Source organism: Piliocolobus tephrosceles, chromosome 6 (genome assembly GCF_002776525.5).
Source record: "Piliocolobus tephrosceles isolate RC106 chromosome 6, ASM277652v3, whole genome shotgun sequence".
NCBI classification, from domain to species: Eukaryota; Metazoa; Chordata; class Mammalia; order Primates; family Cercopithecidae; genus Piliocolobus; species Piliocolobus tephrosceles.
The window spans coordinates 78,584,590-78,601,880 of NC_045439.1; the positions used below are offsets into that span (position 1 = coordinate 78,584,590).

Sequence of the window (17,291 nt, forward strand, 5' to 3'; positions counted from 1 at the left end):
TCCTCAGAAGAAGGAAGAAAAGCAAAAGTACTATAGTATTTTTATGAGTGCATTGCTATTATCTTTTTACTCAGATGAGGGTATATTATGGCTATAGACCACCAGTAGGAAGACAATCTGAAAATTCAGAGTTATTTTATCTTTCAATTGTGAAGGAGAATGGTCATCTGTTAGTTTACATAACTACTCCTTATAAATAACTTAATTTTTCTGAGCAACCAACCCTAAATTCATTCAGCATTCATTGAATCCCAACTAGGTGTGTGATAGGCACTAGTGACCTAACATTACTTTAATTGCACATATATGTACAAATGTTACGTACATTTGCAATTCAAATACACATGCATTTATATTAAATTTGAGGAGGTAGAAAAGTTACTAAAATTAAATAAATATATTTAAATCTAAATATAAATGTGTAAATATGAATGTTTCTCCTTTCAAACTGTTTCTATTGCCAGCCTTGATACAAGTCTTGCTGACACAATATAGCTCCTTTCAGCAAGCCAATATATAATACAGGTTGAATGTCCCTTATCCAACATACTTGAAACCATAAGTGTTTCAGATTTGAGATTTCGGAGGACTTACACTATACTTACTGATTGAGCATCTCTAATCTGGAAGTCCAAAATCTAAAATGTTCCAATGAACATTACCCTTAAATGTCATGTCTGTGCTCAGAAAGTTTCTAATTTTGGAATATTTGGGATTCAGGAGGGTTTGGGATTTCATAGTTTCCAATTAGAGATACCCAACCTGTGTCAACATAAGTACAGCAAGGGGCCTTCACATAACAAGCCTCATATTGGAATCTAATAACCAGACTAATAACCTAGACTAATTGAAAAGGGAATTAGTCTTTACCGATGTCTCCTGAAGCATGACAAAGCAAATTTCTTAAAATCTCTTTCCCATTCCTAGCTGTGGATTCTCCACACCAGTGCCCCAAACAGCAGCCACCTGAACTCTCTTCCTTCACTGAAGTGTAATTTAGCTTACATAGTTGTCCCTAAGTATCCCAGGGGGATATTGGCTCCAGGATCCCTGCTGATACCAAAATCCATGCGTGCTAAAGATCCTTATATAAAATGGTGTAGTATTTGCATATAATCCATGCACGTCCTCCTATATACTTTAAATCATCTCTAGATTACTTATAATACAATGTAAATGCTATATAAGCAGTTGTTAAACTGTATTACTTGTATTTTATTGTTGTACTTGTTATTTCTTTTTTCCCCAAAATATTTCTATCCGCGGTTGGCTGAATCTTCACGGAGGGTGTGGGTGTTGGAGGGTGTCTCTGAGGAGATGCCCAGAAGGTATTTGCCATGCTAACGGTAGTGCCCAGTTTCAAGACAGTGTCTGCCCTTAAGGAGCTAAGGATCTGAAGATAAAATAATTACCTGTTGGGTGGTGTTATACAGATCCTGCATAAAATTAGGAGTTCTGAGATGGGCGAGGTCAGCCTGGATGTGAGCCTAGAGGTGGGCATGAACCTGGACAACGAATTAACTAATCAATAAATATTTGTGGGGAGCCCTTTCTTCCAGTCATTCTGTGTATGCGTTTTACATATGCATTTTTCTAGGGCAAGACTCCATTATTTTCAGAATATTCTCATTCCTTTATAGTCATGACTCCCTTTATTTGCGTAACATAAGGAAGGAGCAGATGTACGGTGGGCAGATGAAAGCTTTTCCAACATCTCTTAAGAGGTGGTTTCAGATCCTGAAGAGGTCTTTGAGGGCCCGTGTGACCTGGGTCCCAGGTGGTCTTCTGACACTTCTCGTTTAACAGTCGCAGGGGTGGCGTGTGGTTCGGGGCACCTGCTCCTGGGCGCCTCCACCTGGCTTCAGCCTCTAGGCCAGGCCGGGTTCCTGCTACCCTTGCTGAGGCCATTTGCTGTCACTCCGCCCACTGCCCCTCTCTGCCTCCTCCCTACTCCTTTCCCTTCCGTGCGCCTCCATTTCTAACTACGCCTCCCGCCCATTCGGGCCCTCCTCGGCTTCCGTCCCAGATGATCCCTCCCCGAAGCTGCCACCGCCTCCTCCATCTCCCGGAGCTGGAGCCGCCTCCTCGGCCAGTGGCGTAGCCGAATCGGTGTCGCGACCAGCCAGATAGGGGCGGAGGTCCGGAACCCAGTCTGGACCCGAGCGGGGGGCCATGGAGAAAGCGGCCCAAGGCGCTGTTTACACCGACTAGCGCGGGCCTGTTGCGGCTGCAGGCACCATGGACCGAGCCCCCGCAGAGCAGGTACGCGGGTTTGGGCTGGGCCCGCCGAGCCGGGGGTTGGGGTCGCCGCTTCCTTCCAGGCTAGGCCCAGGTCTCCGAACGTGGGGACCGAGGGCTGGTCCTGCGGTCGCAGACCCTCTCACCTGGAAGCCTGGCAGCTCCTGGCTCTCCTTCATTGTTCCAGCTGCTCCCTGGGACTTGGGGGCTTTTCCAACCCTGATTACTTCCCAGATGGAGGGCTCGCAGTTGCCGCTTCTCCCCGGCTTGGTGCAGGGGTCAGAAGGCTCCAAGTTGTCCCTGCTCTCCTGAGAGGAGGGCTTATAACTTCCAGCAGTCTCCCCACTTCCCCCATTCCCTTCAGCTCTGGAATGTGTTTTCAAGGTGGAAAGGCGTTTGAAGGCTTCTCACCCAGAAAGACTGTAAGAGAATGTGTGGTAACTACAGATGAAGGGAAGTCACGGGCCTTTTAGATCTATATTCAATGGAGCGAAGCATTGTTTTTGCAGTGGTTTTACGGAGGTGTTTCTTTTAAGAAACGATACTACGATTTCCCCCTTGTCCTTTTATCCAGTTATTTTGCAAAGAATTGTAATTAGTGGTTTTTTTTAAAAGCTAGTTTCTATTTTCAGGGTGTAAAGCATAAGCTTATTTTCGAACCCGTTTTCATATTCGCAAAGTAGTCCCATTAGTGTTCTGTTTTGTTTTTAATTGCATCAAATTCCTGATTATCCATGCTAGTAGGTGCTAGTAGTCAGGGATAATAACAGTGTTAAAAGTAATCGAAAACAATAGTTTTCCCCCAGTATTTTCCACTCTTAAGATCTCTGCGAAACGACTTAATTTGAAGCCCAAGTTTATTCCCTCTATTCCCTTCTTCGAAGGCCTTGCCCATTGATGACTAGATGACGGAAGAAGAGAGGCTAGTGATTTCTGTCTATTAATTTTACAGATGGATAACGAGCACCTGAATTAATGAGATAAGATTTCCCAAATTCCTGTATGTGTCTATATGTAGTTGAAGCCGTTTTTATTTTGAAATCGGACTCTTAGCTGGCAAAGCACAGCTTCCTAGTTGTGTATATTTGTTTTTACACAAGACTTATTTTTTTTTAAAAAAAAGCTTTATGTGAATATAACTCTGAAGACACACATGAGTTTTATAAAACAATACATGGAATTACCAAAGAGAAATTGATATGGAGCCTCTTGGCAAATACACCTAGGCGTTTATGTGACCCAGAAGTATTCTGTATACAGCCTGTATCTAGTTTGATTTAAAAACATTTTTGAAGGTATCTATCAAAAATACCTGAGATTTCATAGCCTGACAAATGAATACGAATTTTCCTTGAATCATTTCCTTGTATGTGTGTTATTAATGAAAGGGTTCAACATTTTATTCCTTCACTAGGATGCCAGGACTAAAACCAGTAATGCTACCTTATGTATACTTAGAGTTCCTTTCATCCTAGAGGAAATATAATTAACTATTTAGATGGTAATTTTTAGCATAGCTGTTTGTGATTATCCTAGCAGCAAGTGCTATGAGCAAATTATTTAAACTAGAGAGCCTTTTCCTCTTTCATCCCACATCCTTCCAAAGTCCACGACCTATTAAAACCTTGTAGAAATTTAAGAACTAGGAAAAAAACATGGAAGGTTTTCTGTTGCATTTTTTTCTTCCAATACCTCTTCCCTCTTCCCCAACCTAACCCTAAATGAAATAATAATTTGAAAATCCTCCACTCCCCTATACACTCAGAAAATAGATATAGAAAAGTGATGTTTTCACCTCGTTTATGCGATAGGAAGTTAATTCAGGGGTCCATGAATGACCTGGAAGGAGTATGCTTCATTATATGTCTTTTTCTAGGGCAAGAATCCATTATTTTCATCATATTCTCAAAGGACGGCTAAGAACCATTAACTTAATAGTAGATTGGGAACTGAGATTTCTCAATTTTGTGGAATTCTTGATTATACCATAGAGTCATGTAATGGCTTTTCCAGGATATTTGGATTATACTTTTGTATTTCTACTATTGAAGTGAATTTAGGTAGATAAAAGTCATTGAAAAGTATGGTAATATGTGCCGATTTCCATTTTTCCTCACAGAATTTTTTTTCCCTTTTGACCACTGTTGACATACCCAGAATTTCCCTAAATGCCTACAGCATTAAAACTTACTCATTATAGTATTGTAGTAGTTAGCAATTCATAGAAGTTTGATTTTTAAAAAGTAGTACTTAATATAGACTTTCTGCATTTTATCTTAACCTAATTAATAATTAAATCCTTGCGTGTTTTACAAGTGTAACTAAAAAAGAAAATAAACTTTCTTTTTGCCTGAAGGCATTCATGTTCTTGTTCTTGTGAATTACCTTTTTTTAATATATAAAATCTTTTTATAGAAAAGGTGAATTGTATGTGTGCTGATCAAGATTGTAAAAAGTAAATTACCGGGAATACAGTGCTAGGTGGATGATCTTAATTGCAATTATGATTATTTGAAAGAATGTTATAACTAGAAGAAAATCTCAGGAGTATCCTCTTTCAGCACTTTTTATAGGATATTCTCTGTATTTAATCAAAATAGCTAGCTTAATTTTAACTGCCAGAGTTAAATGTTCTAAGAAGATGTGTTGCTTGGTATATAATGCATTTTTTCCCCTTAAAAAAAAAAAAAAAAAAAAAGGCTTACTGTTTCTATTTTTAGGAAATTTATTGAGGTTTTAAAAAATAAACAATGGGCTTAGAAGTGACAGGACACTTGAGGTTAACAGTCTCTTTTCTGTTATCACAAATAATTTAAATGTTGGCTTAATTTTTAGTACATTAGCATTAGATAGTTCTTTTAAAAGAATTTATAAAATTACTGGTTATTAATGTCTTTTATTTTTGGAAAAACTAATGAATACATATGATTTCATGCAACATGCTTTTTACCAATAAGGATACAAAATTGTCTAGCTTTTCATTGTTTCCTTTAAATAATTTATAAACTTTAAATAATGTCAGTACTCCAAATGAAATGTATTCTAAATAAGTTATTTTAAAATGTTTGTTATTCAGTTAATACATATAGTTGGCCCTTACGTAAGGATGTAAGTAAATGACCTGTCTTATCAGATTAAAAAAAAAATGTTCATAATAAAAAGAAAGTATTAATATATACATTCAGAGAAAATACCATTTGGAAATTTAAAAAAAATTTTTCTGTTTTTTCTTTTTGAGACAGAGTCTCACTCTGTCACCCAGGCTGGAGTGCAGTGGCACTGTCTCAGCTCACTACAACCTTACCTCCTCGGTTCAAGCAGTTCTCCTGCTTCAGCCTCCCAGAGCTGGGATTACAGGTGTGCACCACCACACCCAGCTAATTTTTGTATTTTTAGTAGAGATGGGGTTTCACCATGTTGGCCCACCTGGTCTCGAACTTGTAACCTCAGGTGATCCACCCGCCTCAGCCTCCCAAAGTGGTGGGATTACAGGCGTGAGCCACTGTACCTGGCCAAAAAGACATTTTCAAGCTCTTAGGTCAAAAAGGAATAAAAAATAGAATGACAGGTTATTAAAAATATGTTAATAATAAAGTACCACATATGAAAAACCTATGGGGCCCAGCATGGTGGTATACACCTGTAGTCCCAACTGCTAAGGAGGCTAAGGCAGGAGCATCGCTTGACCGTAGCTAGGTGTTCTAGACTGTAGTGTGCTATGTGAATCAGGTGTCTGCACTAAGTTCAGCATCAATATGATGACCTCCTTGGAGTGGGGAAACTCCAGGTTGCCTAAGGAAGGGTGAACTGGCCCAGGTCAGAAATGAAGCATGTGGAAACCCTGGTGCTGATCAGTAGTGAGATCACACCTGTGAATTGCCACCGTACTCCAGCCTGGACAATATAGTGTGACCCCATCTCTAAAACAAAGAACCTATGGAATGTGGCTGAAGCTATACTCTGAGGCAAATGTGTAGTCATAAATGCCTTCGTTGTTAAACAGTTTACAAGGAGAATGAAAATTAAGCCTCCAAGGCAAGAAGTTAGAGGGGAAACTCCATCAAATCAAAAGAGAAAATAGTAAGTTAAAAACAAAGTAATAGATCATTCAGAAACTAATATTAAATCTAGAAAGCTGTTTTTTTTTTTTTTTTTAAAGTAACCATCAGATTTAAAAAAACATTAGATTTGGTGTGTTTTTTAAAAAGGAAAATATGGGTTGCAAAACATTCTGCCCGGTATGGGCAGAATCTAAGTTAAATTCTTTGATTTTTCTTCCTCATTATTGTCTGGAGCCTGTACAACTTACACATAAAAGTACTGTGTTTTGTTTTGGCATTTTAATCAAAAAACAGCACAGTTAGTAGTTATCTCTTAAACATTAATCATTTTTCGCTTCAGAGGACATTTATTTTATCTTTTGCCGTGAGATATAAAATATCTTAAAGTTTGAGATACCCTATTTTTACTTTAACATAGAAAGAATATGGAGGGTTTCCATGGTCATATTTTTTCTGTGGGTGTGTGGTACATACTCTGGAGTTTCACTGTGGGAGAGTGTCTCGTTATGTTCCAACTTCAGCTCTGATTTTAAGTGGGTGTCAGTTTTTTATTGCTTAATCTGGGAAAATTATTTGCATTCATCTGGAGGTTCCATCTCTGAGGAATTCAGTGTACATTCTCTGCCGACGTGTGCTTTGTGGTAATGTTTGCCCATTTTCCCTAACCCAGTCCAGCACAGCACTCTTTCCGGAATGTATGCTAAATGCTCATTTGTCGAATTATATAGGCTCTCCATGATCTGAATACATTTGTCTAATAAACTCTTTTAAATAATATTTTTGTTTCATGCTCTAACAGAGTCTTGAACTCTCTAGATTATTTACATCAAAGGCATTTTGTTTATAGACATTTACCTTAATATACACAAAATAAAAAATGAACATGAAACTGCTTAAATATTTTTACAAAGATTCTGGGACTATGATTTTTTTCATTAATTGGGAAAATTCTGAAATAAGTTCTGAAAGATGATAGTTTTACTATATAGATAGTCGTGCTTTTTTGTGAAGCAAATAATACAAGAATGATTAGACTTTGTTAAGTGTAGTTTACATTTATTCCATATTTATTTCCTTTATGAAGACAACTCCCTGCTATGAACGTTCTTATTCCTAAAAAATAGATCTTGGCGAAAGTAGAGAGACAAAACAGAAATTCAAACTGAGGAATAACGTTCTATAATGTATCCAGTCTAGTTTTTTCATACATTTTGTTGTTCACTATGCAAGGCATTTTTCTTTTATTTCTATACTAATATAATTAAAATACTGCCAGAATTTGTTATTTATTTAACATGTTATTTATATGGGCTTTATTATGTGGACTTTTAAGCATAGTTTGGGGTCTTAACACTCCTTTTCAGTCCTGAGAACAGCAGATGCTGCATTTTGATGTATATTACTGAAGGCCCCAAAGTCACAATAAACAGCTTTTGAAACCATACAGAGTCGTAGCTATAGGAGAAAGTTTGCCAGTCTGTTCCTACTAGTGACATCTTCTTGTTTGTGCAGCTGTTGACTATAGCAGCTTCTCTCTCTTTCTCTCTTTTTTTTGTGTGCTAAAAACAAAGGATCATTTTAGTGTTTGTGAGTTTTATTGTTGAGCTCTGATATCTAGAATTGCACTTAGAATATAAGCCAATACAAACTTTAATATTTAAAGGCACATACTGTATATATGTACAGACATTAGTTTTGAATTATACAGAATACCTTTTAAACAGTAGGTTGCCTAAGTTTATAAAACTTTTTATAAAGTACAAATGAAGTGGGGTGTAAAAATTTTTGCAACTTTCGACCTGAGCAAGAATTTGAATTTATTGCTACCAAAGTAATTTATGAGGAGAGGTCATAATTATGAGAGGTCAGGAAAAGTATTATTAATAGTATTTATTTATAATTATATTAGTGTGATTAAGACTGATAATTTGGTGTACCCATATACCTTGCTGAAAAAAAACCCTGAAAGTCTACTAGCTCAGATTTATAAAACTGCTCAGTGAGTTCTCATATGTCGTAAAGGACTTTTTCGTTTTTAAAAGAAATCCTGGCCAGGCTCATGCCTATAATCCCAGCACTTTGGGAGGCTGAGGTGGGAGGATCACTCGAGCCCAGGAGTTCAAGACCAGCCTGGGAAACATGGCAAAACCCCATCTCTACATTAAAAAGTTTGCTGGGTATGGTAATGTGCACCTGTAGTCCTAACTATTTGGGAGGCTGACGCAGGAGGATCACTTGAGTCCAGGAGATTGAGGCTGCAATGAGCCATGATCATACCACTGCACCCTACCCCCACCCCCACCCCGTGGCAGAGCGAGACCCTTAAAAAAAAAATCCTAAAAATTATATTTTTAGTGCAGTTAAAACATGATTTCAGTTTCTTTTCTTCGGCATATATGTGTGAATTGTATAAAGCAAGTTTCCATTATCTTTATATTATTGCTGTAAGTCGGGTTTTCTTTTTCCTAATTGGGGAAATATTTATTGTTTTGATATATTGTGTCCTATATAAGTAAGTTTGGGTTCTAATGAATATCACAGAGTGAAAATTACTAGCTTGTATCATTAGAGTTTGAAGATATTTTTGCCTCTTATGTTAATCTTTAAGAAACCAACTTCAATTCACTAATATTTATATTATTATTATAGCATATCTACTTCTGATTTGATTAATTGTACAAATGTAAACCTCAAATCAGGTAGGGAGGAAGGATACTGAACTAACACTGCTGTACAGTTCAGATTTTACCATTCCCACCCTATCCCTTTTAACAAGCATTTACGAGTATTTACAGTGAACTTTTTAGAGAACTTAATTTTTCTGAAACAAATGAGCATATCTCATCTTCAGATTTTTTACTTGGATTCGTTACTAACTGCTTTTTTGAGAAACATGAAATTTATTCTTACAACTATGCTTTGATGGGAGCTTCTAATAACTATCACCCTACTGGGTTTGTTGGGGAAGAGTTCTGGCTAGGGCCGTGGCTTTTAAGGTAATTTTTTAGAGTAGTTAAAAACACTAACTTGCATTTCACTTACTGGTTTCATTAAAACATGTTCATATCATTTGATATTATATTTATATGATTTTTTACAGAATGTACTTAAGGATTTCAAAAAATAATTTAAAATGTTAAATTTGTTGTTAACTATAACATATAGAAACTGCATAAAACCAATGTGCAGCCTGATGAATTGTTACAGGACAAACACCTTGTAAATTTTATCCTGGTTAGGATATAAAGCTTTGCCAGGCACCCTGGAAGCTCTCCAGATGCCTCTTAATCACAACTCTCTTTGCTAAGAATAATTCCTATCCTGACTTTTATGGATTTTATTTACTTTTCTTTATAGTTTTGTCGCCCATGTGTGCATCCCTAAATACTACAGGTTTTTTTTTTTTTTTTTTTAAATGTCTTTTAAAGCTCTATAGATTTCTTATGAGAAAAGATACAAAATAAACTAAAATGGATTACATATCTTGGATTACTTTAGTTTACTCAGATGTGTACTGGGAAACTGAAGTACTCCTATTTTCCCCAGTGTAACTGTGCAGATTTTTTCTTCTTAATGTTAAGTATTTTTTCATCTTAGACATTTTCTTTTCTTTTAATGATACCGATCTGATTTCCAGAAATGGACAGAAATAGTCAACTTTTAAGACTATTAAAACAAATATAGAGTATTAATTGTCCTTCATAATTTTGTTCAATTTTTCCCCCAACAAAATGAGTTTAAAACACATTGTCTGAAGAGCTACATCTCTTACTACCAACTTTATTTTTAGACCCTGATGTATGACTTCTGTGTTTTCTTGATTGTTTTAACAGCTTTAATTACATTGAAATGTAACATTTGATTTATTTTCCTTATTTGGTGGCTTTGTCTAAATAACTTGATTATTATTCAGTTATTTTAAAATTGACATTGCTCTTCCTTTTGGATGTTTTCTGAATGCTGAGAAGAGACCTAATTACTGTTTATAAGGACTGACTCTGCTGTTGTTAAATTGTGAATTTGTAGGAAGTTGCTTGCTCGTTTGTTATTAATGTATTCTACCTTCTCTTTGAAGAATGTCAAGCTGTCAGCTGAGGTAGAGCCATTTATTCCCCAGAAGAAGAGTCCTGATACATTTATGATCCCGATGGCTCTCCCAAATGATAACGGAAGTGTTTCTGGTGTAGAACCAACTCCAATTCCCAGCTACCTGATTACCTGTTACCCATTTGTGCAGGAAAACCAGTCTAATAGGTAATTTGTTTATTTTTATTTTCTTTTTTGTGGGAGTGGCTATAAAAGCTGGCAAAGTGCACTTAATATTTTTCTTTTGTAACTTTTAGACTTTAATCATTTCTCTATTAAGAGGAGTAAATAAAATGATATTGAAATTTGGTAATTGTTAATATGGATTAGTTTCTTATTTTTTCTAAGAGAAAATTGAATTCTTAGGCTATGTCTCCTTCAGTAAGTCATTGAAATTTATTTGAAGTAAGTCAGCTCAAAGGGAGAAATAAAATATTCAGAGGTGAACAAAAACCTTTTTTTTTTTTTTTTTTTTTTTTGGGGGGGGGGAGATTAAACATCTAATCTCATAGCTGCCAAGACAGTCTCTGTTGTAAAAGAAAATACCAAGCAATAGTCCTTAACTTTGAAGCTGTCATGGTTAGTATATATTAATATTTCTAGACTCAGATGTTAGTTTAAATTTATGTCTGTGCTATAGTTACAGGATGATTTAGCAAAATTGCCCGCAATTAGGTCATGTATAACCTAGTGGTTAGGGTGTTACTTATGATAGTCATGATAGCCATTCTAACCCTGCTTACACTGTCTGAGTGATGAGCACTTCATTGGTAGAGTTTATTTTATTGCTGTATAAAAGTACTTTCAGCCTTTTTCAAGTTATGTCACACAGAAAATTTTGTTTGTCTAGGAGTATACATGGATGAGACAACTGGTGACTGGCTATAGGCTCTGTCATTCCTGAGGGCTGAGGCAATCAATATTTCTACCCCATCTCTAAACCATTGTTGCACACTAGTGTGCGAGTGCACATTCTTTGAGAAATTGTGAATGTATGGTGTATAAGACCATTCAACTACTCAGATATTAAGTGTTCAAGTTAATATTCTGAGACTCTTAATAAAGAGTCTTGAGGGTTAGACAAATAGTAGGAACTAAGGAATCATTTTCAATTGAAGTTAGTATTATATTTAATATCTTTGCCTATATTGGATAATGTGCAAACTGATTCATGAAACTAAATTTAATAATACTATTTTTCTGTTTGAAAAAATGGACACATATACAGTATGATAAACTTAATTGATTTTCTTGGTTTACCAAATAATCTTTGTGAATTCATGAGTAAACCAGCCAACAGATTATTTAAAAAATATTTTTAGGAATATGGCCGTGAACATTTTACTGTTTTGCTTTGTCATGGGAGTAATGAGGAAAAGCTCTATGCTTCAGCTCCCTACTCCCTAGGACCCCGTATTGATTTGGTGAGGGGCTGCTGGGATAGGAAGAATTTTGCTAGTGTTTTATATGAACTGCACTTGAAGAAGCTCCACTGCTGAAGATGTCCGTGAACAGATTTGCCTCTTCTCTTCTTTCCCTTGGACCCAGAGCCTGCTTCTGTTGCCAGGAGGGCAGCCAGGAAAAGAGCTGGACTTGGCCAAGTGATTAGGGGAGTATGAGAGGAGGAAGAGTAGGCTCTGAGATTGAGCTGAAGAATGAGAGGTGGAGGAATTAAATCACCCTATGTAACGGTCACCTTACAAAATGGTCACTTTACTCTGTTCTTTATAGAAGGCTGTCATAGTTGTTTACCTTGAATGGGAACTTTGGACTGCCATTGTTGGTAGATCCAGTAGCTAGGTGTTTAACTTTTAGGCAGAAATATCTTGAGGGAGTTGAAGGCAGAGTTACAAACAATACTGGTACGTGGAATACTGTAAAACCATCAGGTTGGGTTTGTTTATACTGTTGTTTACATTGTTACTACATGTACATAATGATCTCTATAGCAAAAAAATGTATAAGATGATGATAGTTTTGTCTCCTTTCCCAAAATTATCACAAAACCACTGTTCTGTACTGTTTTGTCTTTTATTAGTATAAGAGATTTTGCTTTAGTGGTTTTTTTAGACTTGTCAATATATTTATTCTTCTTTGATTTGGTTTTACAGACAGTTTCCTTTATATAACAATGATATACGATGGCAACAACCCAATCCAAACCCTACTGGACCATACTTTGCCTACCCCATTATATCTGCTCAGCCACCTGTTTCTACAGAGTATACATATTATCAGCTGATGCCAGCACCATGTGCCCAGGTTATGGGTTTCTATCATCCTTTTCCTACACCTTACTCCAACACCTTTCAAGCTGCAAATACTGTAAATGCTATCACCACAGAATGCACTGAGCGTCCAAGTCAGCTTGGACAGGTCTTCCCATTGTCCAGTCATCGAAACAGAAACAGTAACAGAGGATCAGTGGTCCCAAAAGTAAGTGTCTGGTCTTGATTGGCTTTTAAATTTGATATTACTTATATTAGTATAAGTAAGTTGCTACTTGGGTTGATTGACTGTTAATGCTGAATTTGCTATAAAACATATTGTTTCTATTGTGAAATGGTAAAGGATATGTAATTCTTAAAATAATTTTCTTTGTGTTGTTTATTCCTCATTCTTAATCGTGATGTGATTTATAATCATTTTCATGTTCCCTTTAGAGAGTTTTTCATAACATAAGGCAGAAATATTTACAAATTAATTTAGTGATAAAAGTTGCATGGTGACACCAACCTTCATAAGTGATTAGTGTGGATCTTGTGCTAGTTGTGTTGAATGGCTAATTCACTTCAAGATATTTCAATTGGCCAGGTGCAGTGGCGCACACCTATAATCCCAGCACTTTGGGAGGCCAAGGCAGTCTAGTCGCTTGAGCCCAGGAGTTTGAGACCAGTCTGGGCAAAATGGTGAAACCCCATCTCTAACAAAAATACAGAAATTATCTGGGCATGTTAGTGCATGCCTGTAGCTCCAGCTATTTGGGAGGCTGAGGTGGGAAGATCACTGGAGCCCAGGAGGTCAAGACTGCAGTGAGCTGAGATAGCACCACTGCACTCCAGCCTAGGTGACAGAGTGATACCCTGTCTCAAAAAAAAAAAAAAAAAACCCAAAAGATATATTTTCAATCTTCAAAAGTTAGCAGGAGACATTATGGAAAAGAACATTTGTGATTCATTAGATCCCTTCAACTTTATTGTTTCTAATCTGTGAATTTTTAGTAGGAATAGCAGTTTATTATTTAAGAGATGCTTTTCTTTTATATGAACAAGAGTCTCCTAGGACTGAAGAAAATGAAAGATAAATATGTGAAACCAGTTATTTAGTACCAGCCTTTTGACTAAGTAAAAAAAAAAAGAAAAGAAAAAGAAATGAAGGCTTTGAATCACAAGAGAATTAAGATTTAATTTTAGTTAACTTTTTAACTTAAAAGGCTATTTTACAGTTGAAGCCTTATTGTCAAAGCTAATGGGAAGAAGGAACATGTTTCTAAGTTAGCACTTTTTAGCTGATAGAAGAGGTACATCTTAGACATATCTTACGAGTACATCATCAAGGAGTTGATACTTTCCCTAGATTCCATTAGCTCAATTTCTTCAGTGAAGTCTTTGCTGCTTCCTCGTATAATTTCTAAAAATTGAAATACAAGCAGCAGAGATTGCTTTAAAAAGCTTTTAGTTTTTGTTCATGGAAACATTCTTGGTCAAGGAATATCCTTTCGGGAACTCAGAATGAAAAAAAAAAGTGTTGGAAATAAGATAGTAGTATATAATTTCCAGATGTTGAAGGAACATGATTTCTCAGAATACATTCCCAGCACATCAACTTAGAAAGTTCAAGAAGTTAAATTCAGAGTTCTATTGTGTAAGTTGCTATTACGTGATGAATACTTAGATTTTTAAAAGTAAAGGAAGAGATCAGTTTTTTAATACTGATTGATTGATTGACAGGGTCTTGTTCTGTCAGCCATGCTGGAGTACAGTGGAGCCGTCATTTCTTACTGTAATCTCAAACTCATGGGCTCAAGTGATGCTTCTGCCTCAGCTTCCTGGGTAGCTGAGACTACTGATGTCTTTTTTTTTTTTTTTTGGTAGCGATCGGGGGTCTCTGTGTTGCCCAGTTTTGTCCCAAACTTCTGACCTCAAGTGATCTTCCAGCCTAGGACCCCAGGAGTTTGGGATAATGGGTGTGAACCACTGTGCCCTGACAGGATCAACTTTTTTATATTTTCTTTTTGAATTCTGAAGCAGAAATCATTTTTCATGTCATTGCTTTTCTGAAACTAAAATTTACTTTGGAATAAGTTACTACCTTTTTAAAGAAATTTACAACCCCTTTTATGACATTATTATACCCCTGCAGTTAATTACTTTTTGACTGAGAAAATAAAAAATACAAGTAGTAGTTAAAAACGAATTCATTTATTAATGATACTTGTATGACATTATTATACCCCTTATATGACATTATTATACCCCTGCTATTAATTACTTTTTGACTGAGAAAATAAAAAATACAAGTAGCAGTTAAAAATGAATTCATTTATTAATCGTACTTATGTTGTTATTTGAAAAAGTGTATAAATGTGTGTATAATACATTGTTTAGCCTATTATGCTTTGCTGCAGATATTTCATGAAACCCTAATACTATTGCCCCATGGAAGCCAAGAATTTCGAACATATACTTAGCTGTATTTTGTAATAGATGTGTATTTTATAATGTTTGGTACATTGAATAGTTGTGTGTTTTTTGTTTTTTTTAAATCAGCAACAACTTTTACAACAGCACATAAAAAGCAAAAGGCCGTTGGTGAAAAATGTAGCTACTCAGAAAGAAACAAATGCAGCAGGTCCCGATAGTCGATCAAAAATTGTGCTTCTGGTAGATGCTTCACAGCAAACTGGTAAGGCAAGGGTTCTTACATATGCATCACTGATTTTGATCTTTTTTCATTCATCACTTTATAATTGTGGTCTGTACCACTTGTCTGGATTGTAGACTTTCATCCTTTCATTTGTCCTGCCACTTTGTGAAATTCTCTAGGAAGGATAAAGCAATCTATGTCCTTAATGTTCTTTCAATTTGCTTGCTGGCCTTGTGTACAATTTTGGGCGGGTTTAAGGTGTCCTTTTCCTTTTGTAATAATGGAGCAGTTCAGAAACCAGAGATGGAATTTTGCAGATACTATAGAAATTTGAGGAACTCATTTTGGTTGAAATTAAAATTGTACATGTTTTTATAACTAGATTAAAACCCATTATAAAACATCCTGATATCCTATACATCTTCATAGAAAGAACTTAGCAAATTTTCTATGCCGTATTTTAGCATAGATCTGAACCAAACCTATGTATGTCATGTATATCCTGTTAAACAAGTATAAATTTTGAACTAGTCAAATATCATTTTGTCAAAAATTTTTAGAGGACTGTACAGGCATTAAATAAAAAAGCTTTTACCTGGTAATAGACAAGAGTTAATATTCTTACAATGTGCTATTTTGCAGTTTATATTGTGAAATTTCACTTTGTATCCTTGATCTCAGTTTATTATCTGTAGAGTAGATGTTTATCTCCTCTCATCCATAGTCAGTGACACTAGTAAACAGTCTTTGTTCATGATCCAAGACCAAGATTCATTCAAAGGCATAATTAGCTTTTCTATCTCTGTATAGCCTCCATTCAAATGAGGTCTGAGTTGAAATGAATAAGATGGCTTATACTTTTTTCACTTAGGTTATACCTTTTCTTTTGGAGATCTATTTATCTTTTTACGGTTGCTTAGATCTATTAGGAGCAGAGAAAGGATCTGGAAATCAGTTTAAAAAGTATTGCTGATAGTACAGTTATTGTGTGGTTAAAGCATAAAGGCATGCATCTTTGAGATTAGCAGACTGACAAATACTTGGAGTGGCTGTGGAAAAGAATCACAATGTAATATATTACAAAGTTTTCTGGTTTGGTTGTCTTTAGTCATAGTGACCCATTTCTATGTGCTTTTAACCCTGGGAAGGCTTTAAAATATCCTTACTTCTTTATGTTGCTTGTTATTTTAACCACAAAGACACTCTGAGGCATAGGAATTAGAAAATGAAAAGATAAAGGTGAATTTGGATAGAATATTACATATTGTACATACTATTAGTATTTTTATTTTTATTTTTCAAATTCAAGGATTGTAATTCTATCAGTATTTTTATTCTTCAGTTAAGTTTGTAATTTCTGAGGATTAATTGGTATCAAGCAGAGATCAAATTAAATATTATAGTTCATTAGGAATGTCTTTCCATTTGTAACAGATTTTTACATTTGAACACAAGCTCATTATTTAATAAGAGTTTATAATAAGATGGCTGGATCTAATATAATATACAAAAGTTAACTGCATTTCAGTTTGCCACCCACAGAATTTTAAAAAAGATGTCATTAACAATAACACTGAAAAAGAGAGTTTCTGGAAATCTTAGAGAAGACGTATGGGATGTGTAGGCAGAAAATAGTAAGACTAGGCTGGTTGTGGTGGCTCACACCTGTAATCCCAGCATTTTGGAAGGCCGAGGCAGACAGATCACTTGAAGCCAGGAGTTCAAGACCACCCTGGCCAATATGGTGAAACCCCATCTCTACTAAAAAATACAAAAATCAGCTCTGTGTGGTGACAGGTGCCTGTAGTCCAGCTACTTGGGAGGCTAAGGTAGGAGAATCACTTGAACCTGGGAGGCGGAGGTTGCAGTGAGCTGAGATTGCATCACTGCATTCCAGCCTGGCAACCAAGCAAGACTCTGTCTTGAAAGAAAAAAGAAAGTGATTAAGTCTTTAATATGGGACATTAAGAAAAACCTAAATACCATGTTCAAAGTAATTTTGGGGAAACTTGATAAATTAATTCTAAAATAAAGGAACAG

At 35.9% G+C, this 17,291-nt stretch overlaps 1 protein-coding gene across 1 annotated transcript in view; it reads left to right on the plus strand.

The window, feature by feature from the left end:
• The first annotated feature begins 1,974 nt into the window (after positions 1-1,974).
• SECISBP2L (SECIS binding protein 2 like) overlaps positions 1,975-17,291 on the plus strand; it is a 57,975-nt gene continuing 42,658 nt past the window's right edge. Inside the window, exons 1-4 of the mRNA XM_023227164.2 lie at positions 1,975-2,262; positions 10,375-10,553; positions 12,497-12,821; positions 15,155-15,290. Of these exons, the coding sequence (XP_023082932.1) occupies positions 2,239-2,262; positions 10,375-10,553; positions 12,497-12,821; positions 15,155-15,290 (664 nt within the window). The 5' untranslated portion in view covers positions 1,975-2,238. The remainder of the gene's footprint in view (positions 2,263-10,374; positions 10,554-12,496; positions 12,822-15,154; positions 15,291-17,291) is intronic.